The 19,994-nt window shown below is 36.6% G+C and overlaps 1 protein-coding gene across 3 annotated transcripts in view; it reads left to right on the top strand.

The window, feature by feature from the left end:
• SMCHD1 (structural maintenance of chromosomes flexible hinge domain containing 1) overlaps positions 1–19,994 on the top strand; it is a 171,955-nt gene that overhangs the window by 131,716 nt on the left and 20,245 nt on the right. For 2 of the 3 annotated variants that reach the window (XM_036245063.1, XM_036245064.1), the window contains exons 41-45: positions 391–513; positions 4,331–4,521; positions 7,719–7,828; positions 8,097–8,167; positions 13,016–13,187. In XM_036245063.1, the coding sequence (XP_036100956.1) occupies positions 391–513; positions 4,331–4,521; positions 7,719–7,828; positions 8,097–8,167; positions 13,016–13,187 (667 nt within the window). Of the gene's footprint in view, positions 1–390; positions 514–4,330; positions 4,522–7,718; positions 7,829–8,096; positions 8,168–13,015; positions 13,188–19,994 lie in introns of those variants that run through there. The other variant, XR_004957081.1, reaches the window with a different exon arrangement.

The raw sequence follows: 19,994 nt of genomic DNA, 5'->3' as shown, positions 1-19,994 counted from the left end.
TACTATAATCATGTTCTTTTAAAGTAATGCCTGCTCAGCCTGGCCAGTGTGGCTCAGTGGATTGAATGTTGTCCCATGGACTTAGAAGGCCTGGTTTGATTCCCAGTCAGGGCACATGCCCAGATTGCGCCCTGCAGGGGGCATGCAGGAGGCAGCTGATGGATGTTTTTCACATCGATGTTTCTAGCTGTCTCTGACTTCTTTCTCTAAAAAAATCAATTAAAACATATTTAAAGGAGATATAAATATTTTAAATAATAGTAATAAAGTAATGCCTGCTTAGTAATTATGTTAAGTTGTCCAAATCATTGATTTTTCATTGCTCTCATTATAGACTGCCTGGTACAAGAGTAATTGGCCTTGTAGTTAATTTTCCCTTGTAAATTACAGATGCCACACATTGAAGCACTTCTGAAAAAAAAGCTATTAGAACAGGAAGAACTAAAGAAAAGACCCAGAAGATCATGTACTCTTCCAAACTATACTAAAAGCTGTGGAAATGTTTTGGGAAAGGTTTGTGTTTAAACCTTTTAAGAGAGAGTACATTTTATTACCTTGTTTTGTTCAAAATGTATTTTAAAATGACATTCTAATAAGAGTGTGTTTCTTTGTACTTTTTAGTTTTTCCAACAAATTACTTGTTCTCATTACCATAATAGGGATTTGGCAGAATTTAAAACTGAAATGCATACTTAATTCCATAATCCTTATTATTATTGAGGGCTGTGCAGGAAATTGTTAACATGTCTTAATTCAAAGCTTATTACCAATTTAGAGATGCTTTCATGTCATGTGTCTTTATAGGTAGCCAAGACCTTTCTGTATGACTCACACTTCAGTGAGACAACAGGAGAGAGAAAGATCAAAATTTGTCTGAGTCTAATATTGTTAGAAAGTAAATTCTTAGATGTTCCTAGAATTTTAAGAAAAAGCAGTAACAACAAAAACCTTATATGTGTTTGCTGCCAAAAGAGTGCCATTCTTCCTTTTCTTCTATTCCCTTCTTGGTTCTACCTTTAGTCACTATTTTATTTTCATCCTACCATTATTCAATCCTGAACATTCAATTTTATAGAACATGTTTCTTAAAGAAGGTGTCCCTAACATCTTCTGTTTTAAATGGTGTTAAGGTTTATGGTATATGTATGTGTGTTTTACTTGTTAAGCTTTTCCATTTAATATACAACTTAGCTTTCTGCTTTTCCTCTGTTTTAAAATTGAGCAAACTGAAGCTGAGATACAGAGAGATTTAAAAACTTGCTCAAGGTTACATAGCAAGCAAGTGGCAAGACTCAAGCCCAGCCAGTCTGACTCCAAAGTCTGTGCTGTTTATTACTGTTTCTTTGTTAATTCTCACACCTAAGGCTATTTTTCCCATTGACTTTTAGAGAATGGAAGGGATGAGGGAGGGAGGGAGGGAGGGAGGGAAGGAGGGAGGAAGGGAGAGAGAGAGAGAGAGAGAGAGAGAGAGAGAGAGAGAGAGAGAGAGAGAGAGAGATAGAGAGAGAAAGAAACATCATTGTGAGAGAGACACATCGATTGATTGCCTCCCGCACACTCCCTGACCAAGGCCAGGGATTGAACCTGCAACCCTTCGGTGAGCAGGCTGACACTCTAAGCCACATTGGCCCGGGCTGTTACTATTCTTTATTGCCTTTGTATATCATTCTTTTACAACCACTCTGTGAACTTTTTATAGTATTTCTACTTTTACTTGAGGAAATTGAAATTCAGAGAACTTAAATAACTTGCCAATATAGAGTTAGTAAGAAGCAGAACATAGACATAAACCCTGAATCTTTCTGACTCCGAAGTCCATGGTCTTTTCCTTATAAATGGTTCCCTAACATCACAAACAACCTATACTCTGAAAATAGGAGATGATGATTACTCTAAAAGTGTGTAGCAGAGTTTACTACTGAAACCATGTTACCTTATTATTTCCTAAACCCCAAATATAATTGAAAAATTAAGAATGTAAATTTATAAACTGGAAAACAATTTATAATTTTTAAATTGTTATTTCCTTAGAACCAATTTATAGAATTTATAGAAAGAAGCAGTCTTTATGGAAAGAAGCAGTCTTATGATTCTAAGCATATTGACATCTATAGTAACCTGTTTCAGGTACTAACATTACACATTCAGTGGGTCATTTGTTACTGAATTCCTTCTCAATATGTAAGAATTTTACCAAAGGATAAGATAAATTTCAGCAAAAGAAATACATTTTAAGTTTTCCAATCAAATGTTTCTTATCACACATCTTGAAGATCAGAAGGAAACCTTTGAAATTTCATTTTATATAGTTTATCCTCTCCTCTCAGAGGTATATAAACCCGTACTAACCAGCAAGAAAAAATGTTTTTCAAATCATGCTTAATCTTCCTTGATCCTTTTTTTTTTTTAATTTTTTTTGGCATTTATCCTAAAACTAGAATAAGCAAGTATGGAATACAGTAGAAGACAGAGGAGATTTACAACATAGTTATTTTTAACATTGTGAATACCTCCATTAACTTTGATATTTTAGAGTTGCTCTCTTATTTATAAATATCTTGAGATACCATCTATATTCCTTTTTTTTTTTTCTTTTAAGTACCATTCATCTCCTATTCCTGAGGAAGAATTAGTAACATCCATGAAAATAGCTAGGGTAGACTTAAAACTGAAAAACTAGTTAAAGCTTGACAGAACATTGTATGTGTTATACAGCTTAAAAAGAGTAAGTGCACATCTTAGAAAGGGTTAGATTTTTGAAAAAATAAAAAATAATACTGTGTATATTTTATCACCTGAAAGCTCATGGAGAAAGCATAGCATTAAGGAGTCTAGCGAAAGCTCCCAGTCATGTCTTCACTGAGAATTAATTACCACAGTTACAAGATTAGGATGCTTGTGAACAATCACAAAATGGATGCCTATTTGTCCTAGCACTTGCCATCAAAAGTAGAATATGGTCACCTAATTTGATTTGCCACTACTAATTCTTCCTTTGTTTGCTAAAACATTTTTTTTATCTTCATTTACATGTGCTAGTTTCTCTGTATGTCTGCTTTCTTACCTTTTTTCTACTACAAGAGAATTGGAGTACAAGGGTAGACATTATGATGTTTCTAAGAGTGATAGACCACTTTCTCATTGCTCATGCAGGTTTTTGCCACTGGGTCAAGTAAGAATAAAGGGTAGATGTGACCATACCAGTGCATGAAAATGAGGTTTTTAAATTGATCTCAATATTTCAACCCTGGCCCTACCCAGTTTTGGTCAGTGGTTAGATCATATCAGCCCATGCACCAAAAGGTCGCAGGTTTGATTCCCTGTCATGGGCACGTACCTGGGTTTCAGGTTTAATCCCTGGCCCCAGTCGGGGTTGTATGGGAGGCAACCAATCGATGTGTCTCACATCAATGTTCTCTCTCCCTCCCTCTCGCCCTACCTCCCTCCCTTCCACTCTCTCTAAGAAAAGCAGTGGTAAAAAGATCCTTGAGGATTAACAAAAAATTTTCAACCCTGTTGTATTTTGAGCAAGAATGCTCATGATTAAAATAATTGTAAATAGGGCCCTTGGCAGTTTTGTTCAACGGTTAGAGCATTGGCCCAAGGACCAAAGAGTCAAGGGTTTGATTCCAGTCAAAGGAGGCAGCCAGTCAATGTGGCCCTTTTGCATCAATGTTTCTCTCTCTCTCTCTCCCCCCCTTCTCCCTCCTCTTTCCTCCCTCTCTTCCACTCTGTCTAAAAATAAATGGAAAAATATCCTCAGGTGAAGATTTAAAAAATATATATATTTGTAAATAGGAAGGTACTTATTTAGCCAAGCTCCAAAGTGTTCTTAGAAGCAGAAGAAATGATTCTTATTTGTAACATTTAGATTTGTTTTCTGAAAGAAATACTACAGCACTGGAATAAAATATCTACTTAAAAGGGTATGGTATATATCTATATGTTTAATTGAATCTTAAAGCTCCATTTATTGTATATGTATATTATTTAAATGTATTTTATAATTACTTAATTAAAACACAGTTTCAATAGTGGAGATATCAGATGTGAAAAAATGTACATTATTAATTAGTTCATAATATTTCAAATGTTTTTATTTGCTCATTTGTAAAATTTATTGCCATTTAATCTGTGGAACAGTTTTGCCAAAATTAACAACAGAATAGACAGTTTAATATTCAAGCCAATAAGTTTTTACAGTTTGATAAATTTTTGTGAATTCATACGAGTGTTTCAGACAAGTGTTTTTGCTCCTTAGACTTGGACTTTTTATATCAAATTTTTATATATTTAGAGTTTTATACTTGATTTTTAAAATGGGTTATAGATCGCACACCTGGCACAAATTGAAGATGATAGAGCTGCAATGGTTATTTCTTGGCATCTGGCAAGTGATATGGATTGTGTTGTCACCCTGACCACCGATGCTGCACGTCGCATCTATGATGAAACCCAAGGTCGTCAGCAGGTGTTGCCCCTTGATTCTATTTATAAGAAGAATCTTCCAGATTGGAAAAGGTTAGAAAAAAGTGGAAGTAATGATTTTTTTCTGAACTTTGTATTTTTTTAAATCAAAGTGCAGAATTTAAAAATTTCTCTAAAAGATGCCTAAAACAAAGAAGTGACTCAAATCATCACCATTATTCTATCTTCATCTTCATCACAATTCTGTATACTTCATTAAGATCAGTATTGTAATATATTCAATTATACATGCTGGCCATGTTTAATTTACTAACTGAATACAAGTTGTATGTATGAAACACACACACACACACACACACACACACACACAAGCACATATACACACAAATCCAAAGCAAATTTTTGTTTTTTTTAACAGCAAGGATGGAAAGATTTCATTATCTTTATTTGGAATAAAGGTATAGATGCATGTCTTTTGTCCTGTTTATGTAATGCAGAAATAAACAGACATTGTTTAGGTAGAGAGGGTCTCTGTTGGAACTGCCAAAGGTGAAATGTAAGACTAGTTAGGATGTTTCATTCTTATTTTAGTATTTGGTTCCATTAATTTAAGTAATTATTCCTTCATTTGCTTTTCTTTTCTGTTTTTTTTTTTTTCCTCACCCGAGGATATTTTTCCATTTTTTGTACAGATAGAGTGGGAGGGAGAGAGAGGAAGGGAGAGAGAGAGAGAAACATCGATGTGAAGGGACACATCGAGTGGCTGCCACCCGCACGACCAACCAGGGCCGGGGACAAACTGCAACTGAAGTACGTGCCCTTAGCAGGAACCGAACCCGGGTCTCTCCGGACCGCAGGCCGACGCTCTAACCGCTGAGCCAAACTGGCCAGGGCTGTTTTTTTTTCGTTTTTTTTTTTTTTTTTAATTGATTTGAGAGAGAGAGGTTGAAACATGGATAAGAGAGAACATCGATTGGTCTGCTTTTGCATGCCCGCCCCACTGGGGATTGGGCCCACAAACTGGGCATGTGCCCTGACAGAGAATCGAACCGGCAACCTCTTGATATATGGGTTGATGCTCAACCACTGAGCCACACCAGCCAGGCTCTTCATTTGCTTTTCAAAGTATGGTTTTAGGTTGTAATCATGCAAATCAATTAGATATTTTTTATTCAAATTTTAAAATATTTTATGTGGCCTGGCCAGTGTGGCTCAGTGGATTGAGCGTTGATTGTCCCATGGCCTGAGAATTCCCAGTTAGATTTCTGGTCAGGGCACATGCCTGGGTTGCAGGCACAATCCCTAGTAGGGGGTGTACAGGAGGCAGCCAATCAATGTTTATCTCTCACGTCGATGTTTCTATCTCTCCCTTCCTCTCTCTCTTAAAAAGATAAATAATTAAAATATTTTTCGTATACTTTGATTTTTTTTTTTAATCCTCACCTGAAGATATTTTTCCATTTATCTTCATATAGAGTGGGAGGGAGGAGAGAGGGGGAGAGAGAGAGACAGAGAGAGAGAAAGAGAGAGAGTGAGAATAACATTGATGTGAGAGAGACATGTTGACTGGTTGCCTCCCACACAACCTGACCAGGGTCGGGGACTGAACTGCAACCGAGGCACGTGCCCTTGAGTGGACTAGAACCCAAGACTTTGGTCCACAGGCAGATGCTCTAACTGCTGAGTCACACCAGCCAGGGGGATTTTACTATATTTTAAAATCCATTTTAAAAGACTGGGAAAAAAATGGTAACAAAACATTAAAATCTATTACAGAGTATTGAACAGTAATTTTCACAGATTCATAAACAGCTTTGCAAGGCCTACAGTGTTATGGGAATAGGGACTTTAAGGAGAAAGGGAACTCATTAAGAGTCTGCTGTGTTATTAAACTAACATTTCTTTCTGTAATCTAAAAATAGATTAAGGAAACAACTGGAATTTGAACTCAAATCTCTCTGCTAAAATCTCTCATCTGGCCCTGGCCAGGTGGGTCAGTCAGTTGGAACATTGTCCTGTATACCAAAATGTTGCTGGTTTGATTCCCAGTCAGGCACATGGGTTTGATCCCCAGTTGGGGCACATGTGGGAGACAACCAATTGATGTTTCTCTTTCTCTCTCTTTCTCTCTCTAAAATCAATGAAAACATATCCTCAAGTGAGGATTTTTTTAAAAATCTTTCACTCTGCTACTAGTGATTACCCATTTTGAACACCTTAGGAAATTCCATCAGATCATAACTACTGTATTTATAAGTTTAATACTTTTTGTGAGAATAATTTTTCCTCTAGGAGGGCTTCTGTGATGTTTATAATCCCCGAAGACCATATTAAGTATCCATGATTTAAGGAAAGTATGAATTTGGTATTTAGGGCTCTTTGCTCTAGCAACTAGTTATCTTCTCTCTTCTTCGTATTATACCACTAATTCAGATTGAGATAAGTGGCTCTTAGAGCCACCCCTGACCTCCAGCACCTGACCTCCAGCACTTTTGCCTTCAAGATTTGGAAAAAGCAATACTATGTGAAAAGGAAAGGCCCGACATCCCAACAAGCCTCCATCTCTTGAATCTCATTGTTACCTCTGGGCTTGAATTGCTCGCTCTGTGTGCTGTGTGGGAAAAACAAAGAGCCAGGGTTCTGAGCTACCTCCCTCATGTGTGTCTCAGTTTTGGGTGTTCTCCTTCCGTCAATTCTGGGGCCCCTTTCCCCGTGACACAGTCATATCATTGGGATCCTCATATAAAGCCAGCTTTAGAGGCTGCTTTTCTTCTTTCCTTGTCAAATTTAACAATAGTTACTTTATATTGATTTTATAAACAAATTGAGGGTAGTTGTACAGATAAAATGAAGATATTTGTATATGGTAAATATTTTTATTTCTAAGGGCATAATAATTAGGAGTTTTACTTGTAGATGGAGAGTTGATTTAATGATCATAATAATATATTCAGTTTTTCATATTTTATATTATTTAATTAAAAAGTTATATGAGTTACTCTGGCCAGTTTGGCTCAGTGCTTGGAGCTTCGGCCCCAGACCAGTGAGTCTCCGGTTTGATTCTGGTCAAGGGCACATACCTCGGTTGCAGTTCGTCCCTGGTCTGGGTCATGTAAGAGGCAACCAGTCGATATGTCTCTCTCACATCAATGTTTCTCTCTCCCTCTCTCTTCCTCCCTCCCACTCTATCTGAAGATAAATAGAAAAATATCCTTGGGTGAGAATTTTAAAAAAGAAAAAAAATTCTTTGAGTTTTGTTTAATACTTTTAAAAAATTTCTTTTCCTTCAGACCTCTGCCTCATTTCCGAAATGGAAGACCATATTTTAAACCTGTTGGAGATCCAGTCTTTGCCCGAGATTTGTTAACATTTCCAGACAATGTAGAACAATGTGAAACAGGTAGAGAAAATTATGGTGATGTTATTGTATATAGCTATTACATTTGTGAACCAGAGATATAAATTACTGATTATGGAATTTATGTTATTTAATTTATAAGTGACAGTTTTATTAATATTTAATTCTCTCATTTTTTCCAGTTATAGGGAGTGTTGAATAATTTCTAAGTTAGCATATTTTGTAAGAAAAATGTTCAGTGTGTGTTAATATTTTAATATGATCAAAGAATTTGTCATAATTTAAAGATTTTATTTATTGAATTTTTTAGTATTTGGTATGCTACTAGGAGACACCATTATTTTGGATAATTTGGATGCTGCCAATCACTATAGAAAAGAGGTATGTATTTGAATTTTTTTTTAACTTGTAGCTCTAATTCTAATGTGTATTTTTAAAATTTAATATATTATAGACCTATATGGAAATAATTTTATTTTATGATACATGTGCATATGACTAACCTTGTCAAAACCATTTAAATCCTACATATTGATAAGCAACATAAAATTGGACAAAATAATGAATGAACCATCATGCAAGTTAAAATGAGACAGGTTTTGGGTCTATGAAATTATGTAAGACTCAAAACTGGTGTCTATTATTGATGATGCTACTGAAATAAAACTACTCTCATTCATGTTGGTAGAAATTTAATTTTATGTAGCCTTTGTTTATTAGTTGTTAGGAGTGTTATAACAAAGTATCACAGACTGGGTAGCTTAAACTATAGAAATTTATTGTTTCTCAGTTCTGGAGGTTTGAAATCCATATTTGAGTGGAAACAGGGTTGATTCTTATTTTTTTAATCCTCACCCGAGGAGATTTTTGCATTTATCTTCAGATAGAGCGGGAGACAGAGAGGGAGGGAGAGAGAGAAACATCTATGTGAGAGAGACACATCGAGTGGTTGCCACCCATACAACCCAACTGGGGCCGGGGACAAACTGCAACCGAGGTACATGCCCTTAGCGGGAACCAAACCCAGGACTCTCTGGTCCGTGGGCCAACGCTCTAACCGCTGAGCCAAATCAGCCAGGGCAGGATTGATTCTTTTTTTTTTATTCTCACCCGAGGACATTTGTCCATTTTTTGTTCAGATAGAGTGGAAGGGAGAGAGAAGAGAGAGAGAAACATCAACGTGAAAGGGACACATCAAGTGGCTGCCACCCGCACGACCAACCAGGGCCGGGGACAAACTGCATCTGAGGTACGCGCCCTTAGTGGGAACTGAACCCGGGTCTCTCTGGACCACAGGCTGACGCTCTAACCGCTGAGCCAGACCAGCCAGGGCAGGGTTGATTCTGAGGACTGTGAGGGAAGGACGTCTTCCAGACCTCTGTCTTTGGTTTGTAGATGATCTCCTTCTGTTCATATTTGTACATAACTCTATTCCCTTCTTATAAAGGCACCACTCTTTGGATTAGAGCCCAACCTAATTACCTCATTTTTGTTGTTGTTAATCCTCACCTGAGGCTATTTTTTCCATTGATTTTTTTTTTTTTTTTAAAGAAGGGGGCAAGGTGGAAGAGGCACGGAGAAAGAAACATCGTCTGGTTGCCTCTTGCACGGGCCCTGACTGAGGCCAGGGATCGAATCTGAAACCCAGGTATTGAATGGGAATTGAATCTGCAACCCTTTTATGTATGGGCTGATGCTCTAACCACCAACACTGGCTAATTACCTCATTTTAACTTGATTACTTCTGTAAAGACCTTATCTTCGAATAAGATCACATCCTGAGGAACTGGGGGTTAGGACTTGAACATAAGAATTTTGAGACACACATTGCAACCCATAACACCTTTGAAGGCACAATTTGGCAATATACATGTTTCAATCATCTATTGGTACATAACAGACACTCCAAAAGTTGCTTTAAACAGTAACAATGTATTAGTTCTCATATCTCTGGGTTTCTCCAAGTAGTGATAGAAGACCCTTTCCCAATAAACTGGAACTCCCAAAGGGCCAAACATTAGTATAAGGGTAAACAAAGAAATACACCTGCCACTTCCATTTCAACTGCAAGTGCCCCTGGAGACTGCAAGAAAATGGCCTCTCTTGAATCTTTGGCACTAAGAAAAAAAATAATAATAATAAATCGTTTTCCTGTAGAATTCAATATCAATAAATTGGCCCTCATGTCTGTTTGCAGCCTTCATTCATAATATTTGGATGGTCTGAAAAATCTAAAGATAAACATTTGGTTTCATATGGTACTGAACTGGTAGTGTCCTTAGATATCTGATCAGAGGAAACACGGATTGTCTCTGGAGGAATTCACCTTTATCTTAGAACTGAAATAACTTCTATATTGAATATAAGAGCAACTTTTTAAATACATTTAATATAATTCAAGAAATTAAAGTGTTGAAAATTAGGAAAGAAGTTGACTTAAAAATCACATAGAGTGCCCTAGCCGGTTCGCTCAGTGGTTAGAGCGTTGACCTGTGGACCGGGGAGTACCGGTTTTGGTTCCCACTAAGGGCACGTACCTTGATTGCAGTTTGTCCCTGGCCCCGGTAGGGTCGTGTGGGTAGCAACCAGTCGATGTGTCTCTCACATTGATGTTTCTCTCTCCCCCCCCCCCCCACCTCCCTCTCTGCCTCCCGCTCTGCCTCCCGCTCTATCTGAAGATGAATGCAAAAAATGTCCTTGGGTGAGGATAAAAAAAAAATCAAATAGAGCTTCTAAAAATAAAAAATATAATACATACTCACTGGACAGGTTTAACAGCTTAAGAGAGAATGGTGAATTGGGAAATAGGTAAGAAAAATTTATACAGACTGCAGCTTAGAAGGAATATAAGAAAAAGAGGTTGAGAGTTGTGGAGGATAGAATGAGAAAAAATCTCAAAACAAAGTCTGATCATAGTGCCAAGAAGAGGATCATGGCAATATCTGAAGAACTAATAGATGAAAAAAATCTTAGAACTGATGAAAGACGCCAATCCATAGTAATAGAACATATGTGACAAAAGCAGGTACAGTATATGTTCTTCATAATTGGTATAGCATATATTGATTTCTTTGCTTCCAAAGTCATATGTAATTTCAGTGGTTAACTATTGTTTTAAATCTCTTCTGAGAAAAGGCTTTTATGGCATCCCTTGGTACCATTGTTAAGTAGCCTTTGTTACTGTTTTCTCTTCCTAAATTTTTCATGCTACTTACATTAATTATCTCAATCCCTTATTTATTCTACCTTTGGTAGTCCCTGCAGCAGTTGTAAATAGGTATTTCCCAGAGCCATAGGGCTGTTCACTTACTGAATTTGCAAATGCTGTCATTACCCTTTTTTTGTCCTATAGAGTGCTTAGTGCAATAGAATTGTAAGATTGAAGGATACTTTGAGCATTAAGAAACTGTCCATGACAATAATATTAGCATAATTGTAAAAAGGGAGCCAAAATATTCTTTCTACCTGAGGCTTATATCTTATCAGTTTGTTAACAAGAAAATAAATAAGTCTGTAAATTTGAGTGTGTTTGTTATTATTTAAGTAGTACCAGATCTTTAAAAACATTGGCTGGCTCCTGATTAATGGATAATACATGAATCCAGTTTGTATTTTTAATGTTCACTTTTAGAAAACAAAAATCCAAACCAAAACTAAAAAAGTAGGGTGTTATTATTTGTTTTACTAAAAGATTCATTTTACCAAAGAATTCACACATTTTCTTCAAGTAGGAATCTTACTGCATTTAATTTTTTTTTAAATATCCAATTGTTTTTGGAAAACATCTGTCAAATACCCCTGGAATTATATTACAAGAGTAAATACTGGTCATGATTTTCTGTTATATAACCTGCTACAATTTCATTTTAAAATATCACATTTTCTTTTATAATTCAGACGCTATTTTACCTTCAGTATTAAATTGGAGTGGGTATTTTTACATGTTAAGTTATAATATTCTTCAGTCATTTTTTGATGTGTGCATTCTGTTGTGTGAATGTACCATTATTTCTGTAACATATAAGTTTAAAACATATAAATTTCATATTTTTCATTCAGGGCACATTGTTCACATCTGATTTTTTTAATCCTCACTCGAGGATATTTTTCCATTGATTTTCAGATAGAGTGGGGCGGTGGGGAGAGAGAGAAACATCAATGCCAGAGAGACACATCGATTGGTTGCTTCCCACCCGACCCCGACCAAGGCCAGGGATCAAACCAAAACCGAGGTACATGCCCTTGACCGGAATTGAACCCGAGACATTTTGGTCCACAGCCCAACACTTAACCACTGAGCCAAACCGGCCAGGGCTGTGATTATTTTTTCAGAGTAAATTTTAGAAGTATAATTGCTGAGTCTTGCAACATGTTAAGCTATTTAATACGTGTCACATTTCCTTTTAGAAGGGCCGTCCCAGAGCAGATTAGTACATAAGGCCCTTTCTCCAAAGCTCTCCCAACATTCTGTGTGGTGTGTGGTGTGGTATGAGTGTTTTAACAGTTTGAATAGTAAATATATCTTATTTGAATGCTGCTTCTTTGATTACCATTGAAATTGAACATTTTTTTTTATATTTCCTTGTTTGAAAGAACATTCCTAAAGATCATGAAATACTAAATCTAGTGTCTCCCTTTTTTTCTCTCATTTCTCTAAATTTAATTCTTGACTAACTGTATCTACTTTGTTGTTCTGTGACTTAAGATTTACTACATAATTCTAGTTCCCCCAACTCTCACATTACTAGCTCTTTCATTTCCCACAATTGAAATTGTAGTATTGTCCTTTGAAGATTCAGCCCTGTGATTTTCAGTCTGTATTTTCTTCAGTCTAATATTCTCTTTGCTACTTTTTTGATCATCTGGAAAATTTGTCTTTAACAGAAGGAAATTGAGCTACTGATGCTGCCTTGATACTGCCATGGCTTTTAGAAGCACAGACTCCTCTGGCTGGCCCCTCTCTCTCCCTTCCTGTTATCAGACTGTCAGTTTTACTTTCTTCCATTTGTGTTGTCACTATTCTAATATAGGCTAGCACTTGAGAATTAGCCATCCTAATTCATTGCCCTGCCTGTTTTTCCCCCAGTTCATATAATACCTCACTAGCTTATAAAAATATTACATGAGCATGTCATTTCTAATCTCAGAACTTTGAAATGATTTCCCCTTTCTTAGAACAATTGAAATGAGTTTATAGACTCACTAATTGATATCTGTTTTTTAAAATAGGTTGTTAAAATTACACACTGTCCTACACTGCTCACTAGAGATGGAGATCGCATTCGAAGTAATGGAAAGTTTGGGGGCCTTCAGAATAAAGCTCCTCCAATGGACAAACTTCGGGGAATGGTATTTGGAGCTCCAGTACCAAGACAGTGCCTGGTCTTAGGGGAACAAATAGGTAGGTTGAATAAGTACTTAAATAATAATTTCTCATTTGATTTTAATCCTTTATTTGGGGCTTGTGTATTGATATTCTAACATGAAAAATTAACCAGTAACAAATATGAATAAGATGTTTTTGTTCACAACATGTGACATCCCTCCCCCATTTTCCCTTCTACAAGCTATGCACCTTGTTTCTAGTCAGCCAGTGTAACTTTTACATCTGTGCTCTGAAGTGTATATACCAGGTTGCCTTTGAACAACACAGGTTTGAATTGCATAGGTCTACTTATATGTGGATTTTTTTCACTAAATATACAGTTGGCCCTCCATATGCCCAGGTTTTGAATCCTTGGATCCAACTGACAGCAGATCGAAAACAGTATTTTCCATCTGCAGTTGGGAATTCACAGATGTGGAGGGTCAACTGTATGCATTGTTCTACGTCATTTTATACAAGGGACTTGAGCATCTGTGGATTTTGGTGTGAGAGGGATAAGGTGGTCAGCAGCTTTAACACTGTGTTGTTCAGAGGTCACCTGTGCTTTTCCAGGATGTCCCCTACAGGCCATTACCTTAGAGCCTATTTGCTCTTAACTTTAATTCTTTAATATGCTTGGATATTAGAATCTACTTTTCAGCAAAAAGTAGTTTGTTGTTATTGTTAATATTTTATAAAAATAGTAAATACACATAAAATGTATCATCTTAACAATTTTTAATTATACAGTTCAGTAATTTAAGTACATTCATACCATTGTATAACCAGTCTCCAAACCTGTTGTCATTTGCAAAACTGAAACTCTACCCATTAAACAGCAACTCCCCTTGCCCCAGTGCCCCTGGCAACAACTAGGGTTTCTTTTCTGCAAATTTGACTATTCTAGTCATATTATGTAAGTGGACTCATACAGTATTTTTCCTTTTGTGCCTGGCTTATTTCACTTAACATGATGTCTTCCAAGTACATCCATATTAATAGCATATGTCAGAATACCCTTTTTTTTTAATGGCTGAAAAATATTCTATTGTGTGTATATACCATATTTTGTTAACGTTTATTAAAGTATGATAAACATATAGAAACATGTACATTTCATAAATATACCACTTGAAAAATTTTCACAAAATAAACACTGCCCCTCTACTAAGAAATAGGATCTTATCAGCACCACAGAAGGTCTGTCAGGCCCTTTTCCAGTCACTGCCCAACCCCCTTTTCAAAAAATAACAACTTTCTTAACTTAAAACAGCATATATTAGTTTTGTTCATTTTTGTACCTTATGTGAATGGAATCTTGTGTTGCATACTCTCGTTTGTGTCTGGCTTTGTTCACTCAATACTGTGTGTGTAGTTGTAGTTCATTTACATTGTAAGATTGTATTTCATTGTATAAATGTACCATAGTTATTTTTTTATTCCACTATTGAGGAATCTGGGTAGTATCCAGTTTTCCATTATTACTTCAGCTCCAGCAATGTTCAGAGTAGTAGTTGGGAAACATAGTGGGAAGAAGGTTGTTTTATATTCTTTTATGAGATGGTCAGTCATCTATAAGAGGAGACAGGAAAGGCTCAGGAAAACAAAGTTTATTACACTCACAGGTCCTAGAGACAGGAGGCACATGGGAAAACACCGACGTGGTCAGGAGGCAGAAGATAGAGGAAAGAGAGTGCTTAGGCCACAGCCTTTATTGGAGTTTCTACAGGAAAGAAAAGGGTAAACAGTTTAGGATTGACTAGTTTGAATAACTCCAATGGACTTTAAATAATAGGTGTGGTCTCTAGCTAGTTGCCTGGTACCTGGCCCTAAGATGATAAGGCAGAAGAAGATTGCCTCTTGGGGTGTACAGGACAGATAGAGGAAGTTTGGCTCTGGATTGGTTAGTTTGCATATCAAATGCATGTTGGGTCCTTTCCTATCTGGAAGGGGCAGTCTCTTTCCCAGCCAAAAAGGTTTATTTAAAGATGTCAAAATACCATAATATAAAGAAAATTAAAATTATATATAGTACAGAGGTTTATACTTCAGTTTTGATGACACTCAATGCTTGCAAAAATCTGTGTAGACAATAAATGAACATCTAAACAAACAGATAAGAAATCAAGGGGAAAATAAAAAGCAGTGAATCAACATAAAAAGCCTCAACTCTTATCACTCTATCACTTTATGTCAGTGTTCTCAAACAAAAAGAATTATCTGTGGAACTTTTAAAATGCACAGGTGCCATATTGACAGAATTTTCAGTTTACCTGGTTATCTCCATCTCAGTATAACAGCAATACATTATCTGTAGACCTTGGAGAAGAAAATAATTGTTATTAAAGATTTCAGTGCTTGCCCTGGCTGGTTTGGCTCAGCGGTTAGAGCGTCAGCCCATGGACCAATGAGTCATGGGTTGGCTTCTGGTCAAGGGCATGTACCTCGGTTGCTGTTCATCCCCAGCCCTGGTCAGGATTGTGCGAAAGGCAGCCAGTCAATGTCTCTTTCACATCAACGTTCCTTTCTCTCTCTCTCTCTCTCTCTCTCTCTCTCTCTCTCTCTCTCTCTCTCCCTCCTTCCCTCCCTCCCTCCCTCTCTCCCTCTCTCTCCCTCCCCCTTCCTCCCACTATATCTGAAGATAAATGAAAAAATATCCGCAGATGAGGATTTAAAAAAAAAGATTTTAGTGCTCTATTGGGTCGTTTATATATGTAAGGTTGGCAGATAATACTAATACAAGGATTTCAAAAATATAACAGTTACTTATCTTCTTGATATATATCTTCAAAGATACATTATATGTACAGGTTAATGATTCAACAGTAAGAATTCAAATATTAGACAAATGTTTTTTAAAAAAATCAAATGAAACAGTTTAAGATTAATAATATGTATAAAGTACTTTTGATTGTAAGCAGTAGCAGTCTGTCCTGACCACTTGAAGCAAAACAGGAATGTATTGTAAGGAAGCTGGAGGAAATCATAGATTCAAAGATTGGAAACAGCAAGATAAAACCAGGACTGGCTCTGGAACATTCAGCAGCATTGCACCTTTACCCTGGAGTGCATCTTTTAACAGAACTCTGATTCTACAGCAACTCCTAAGAGAGAGATTTTTCCCCCTGAATCAGCCAACATAGTAGAGATCAAATAGAACACAGACTTAAGGAACCTTCTTTTAGTGTATCATGGGATGTTTACAGAGAAAAAAATAATTATTTATTTATTTATTTATTTATTTATTTATTTGATGGTTGTTAACCCTCATCTGAGGATATTTTCCATTGATTTTTAGATAGAGTGGAAAGGAGGGTAGGAGAGAAAGAGAGAAACATCAATGTGAGAGAGACATATCCATTGGTTGCCTCCAGCACAACCCTGACCAAGGCCAGGGATTAACCTACAACCCAGATATGTGCCCTTGACAGAGAATCAAACCTGCAACCCTTTGATCCATAGGCTGATGCTCTAACCACTGAGACAAACCAGCCAGGGCTTTTTTTATTTTATCCTCACCCAAGGACATTTATCTTCAGATAGAACAGGAGGTAGAGAGAGAGGAAGACAGAGAAACATCGATGTGAGAGAGTGACATCGAGTGGTTGCCACCCACATGACCCCAACCGGGGCCAGGGACAAACTGTAACTGAGGTACATGCCCTTAGCGGGAACCAGACTCTGGACTCTGGTCTGCGGGCTGATGCTCTAACCACTGAGCAAAACTGGCCAGGGCTGCTTGTTTTTCTTTTTTTAATCTTTATTGTTGAAAGTATTAGAGATGTCCTCCTTTTTCTCCTCATTGATACCCTCCTCCCCACCTCTCTCTCTACATGCCTTCAGCTCATTGTTCTCTATGTCTATTGGTTATACTTACATGCATATAAATTCTTTGATTTATCTCTTCCCACCCCACTTCCCTCTGAGGTTTGTCAGTCTGTTCCCTGCTTCCATGTCTCTGGATCTGTTTTGTTTATCACCTTATTTTGTCCATTATATTACACAAATAAGTGAGATTATGTGATACTTGTCTTTCTCTGACTGGCTTATTTCACTTAGCATAATGCTTTCCAGGTACCTCCATGCCATCTCAAAGGGTAAGAGATTTTTCTTTTTTACAGCTGCATAGTATTCCATTGTGTAAAATGACCACAGGTTTTTTAAACACTCGTATGGTGATGGACACTTGGGCTGTTTTCGGATCTTAGCTTTGTAAATAGCGCTGCTATGAACATAGTGGTGTATATATTCTTTCTGATTGCTGTTTCTGGCTTCTTAGGGTATATTCCTAGAAGTGGAATCACTGGGTCAGGTGACAGTTTCATTTTTAATTTTTTGAGGAAACACAATATTGTTTTCCTTAGTGGCTGCATCATTCTGCATTCCCACCAGCAGTGTACTAGAGTACCCTTTTCTCCAAATCCTTGCCAGCACTTGTTTGATGATTTTATTCTGGCAGTTGTGAGGTAATACCTCATAGTCGTTTAAATTTGCATCTCTCTGATGATTAGTGATGTTGAGCATTTTTTCATATGTCTTTTGGCTATTTCTATGTCCTGTTTGGAGATGAACCTGTTCAGGTGCTCTGCCCATTTTATAATTGAATTGTTAGTATTCCTTATGTTGAACTGTAAGAGTACTTTATATATTTTGTAAATTAACCCCTTATCCAGTTTATTGGTAAATATGTTCTCCCATACTATGGGTTCCCTTTTCATTTTGATGCTGGTTTCTTTTGCTGTGTAGAAGCTTTTTAGTTTGATATAGTCCCATTTATTAAGTTTTCTTTGTTTCTCTTGCCCTAGGCGATGTATCGGTGAAAATTACACTATGTGTGATGTCTGAGATTTTGCTCCTACATTTTCTTCTAGAATTTTTATAGTTTCAGAATTACATTTAAATCTTTTATTTATTTTGAGTTTATTCTTGTGTATGGTATAAGTTGGTGGTCTAGTTTCATTTTTTTGTATGTACCTGTTCAATTTTCCCAACACCATTTATTGAAGAGACTGTATTTATTCAGTTGTATGCCCTTGTCTCCTTTGTTAAATATTAATCAAGCATAATGTCTTAGGTCAGTTTCTGGGTTCTCTGTTCTGTTCCATTGATTTGTATTTCTCTTTTTGTGCCAGTTCCAGCCTGTTTTGATTACAATGGCTTTCGGGTATAATTTGATATCCAGTAATGTGATTTCTCCAATTTTATTCTTCTTTTTCAAGATTGCTGTGACTATTAGGGGTCTTTTTGGTTCCATATAAACTTGGAGTGTTTGTTCTAGATCTGTGAAATGTGCCAATGGTATTTTAATAGGGATTGCATTGAATCTGTAGATTGCTTTGGGTAGTGTGGACATTTTAATTATATTGATTCTCCCTATCCATGAACATGATGTATGCGTCCACTTCTTTATATCTTCCTTTATTTATTTTTTCATTGTCCTATAATTTTCTGAGAACAGGTCTTTTACCTTCTTGGTCGAGTTTATTCCTGGGTATCTTAATTTTTATTGCTGCAGTGGTAATTGGGATTGTTTTTTGAGTTTCTCTTTCTGAGTATTCATTATTGGTGTATAAAATGCCATCGATTTCTGGATGTTAATTTTATATCCTGCTACTTTGCCGAATTCATTTATTAAATCTAGTAATTTTTGATGGCGTCTTTAGGGTTTTCTCTGTACAATGTCATGTCATCTGCAAATAATGACAGTTCTACTTTCTCCTTTTCAATTTCTATGCCTTTTATTTTTTTCTTCTTGTCTGATTGATGTGACTAAGACTTCCAGTACTAGGTTGAATAAGAGTGGCAAAAGTGGACAATCTCTATCTTGTTTCTGTTCTTAAGGAAAATGCTTTTAGTTTTTGCCCATTGAGTATGATATTGGCTGTAGGTTTGTCATCTATGGCCTTTATTATATTGAAGTATGATCTTTCTATTCCTACTTAGATGAAAATTTTTATCAAAATTGCGTGCTGGATTTTGTCAAATGCATTTTCAGCGTCTATTGATAATATATGATTTTTTTTTTTTTTTGGTATCCTCACCCGAGGACATTTTTGCCTTTATCTTCAGATAGAGCAGGAAGGAGAAAGGGAAGAAGAGAGAGAGAGAAACATCTATGTGAGAGAGACACATCGACTGGTTGCCATCCACATGACCCCAGTCGGGGCCAGGGAAAAACTGCAACTGAGGTATGTGCCCTTAGAGGAAACTGAACCCAGGTCTCTGATCTGTGGGCCAACGCTCTAACCACTGAGCAAAACCAGCGAGGGCAATACTATATGATTTTTATCTTTCATTTTTTGTGTGATGTATCACATATATTGATTTGCAAATATTGCACAATCATTGCATCTCTGGAATAAATCCCACTTGGTCATGATGAATAATTTTTCTAATGTACTGCTGGGTCCAGTTTTCTAAGATTTTGTTGAGGATTTTGGCATCTATGTTCTTCAGGGATATTGACCTGTAATTTTATTTCTTTATAGTGTCTTTATCTGGTTTTGAAATTTGAATTACGCTGGCCTCATAAAAAGAGCTTGGAAGTCTTTATTCCTCTTGTTTTTTTTGTTTGTTTGTTTGTTTTTTTAATGGTTTGAGGAGAACAGTTGTTAGTTCTTTGAATGTTTAGTGAAATGCCCTGTGAAGCTGTCCAGACCTGGGCTTTTTTTTTACTGGGAGTTTTATTGATTACTGCTTCAGTTTCCTGGGTTGTTATTGGTCTGTTCAGGTTTTCTGACTCTTCTGGTTGGGTTTTGGAAGATTTGTATGATTGTAGGAATTTGTCTGTTTTGCCTAGGTTGTCCAATTTGTTGGTATATAATTGTTCATAGTATTTTCTTA

The sequence above is a fragment of the Molossus molossus genome, unplaced genomic scaffold (genome assembly GCF_014108415.1).
Source record: "Molossus molossus isolate mMolMol1 unplaced genomic scaffold, mMolMol1.p scaffold_m16_p_6, whole genome shotgun sequence".
NCBI lineage: Eukaryota > Metazoa > Chordata > Mammalia > Chiroptera > Molossidae > Molossus > Molossus molossus.
Note: the sequence above shows the minus strand (reverse complement) of the source record. Positions and strands in the feature narration are given on the sequence as shown.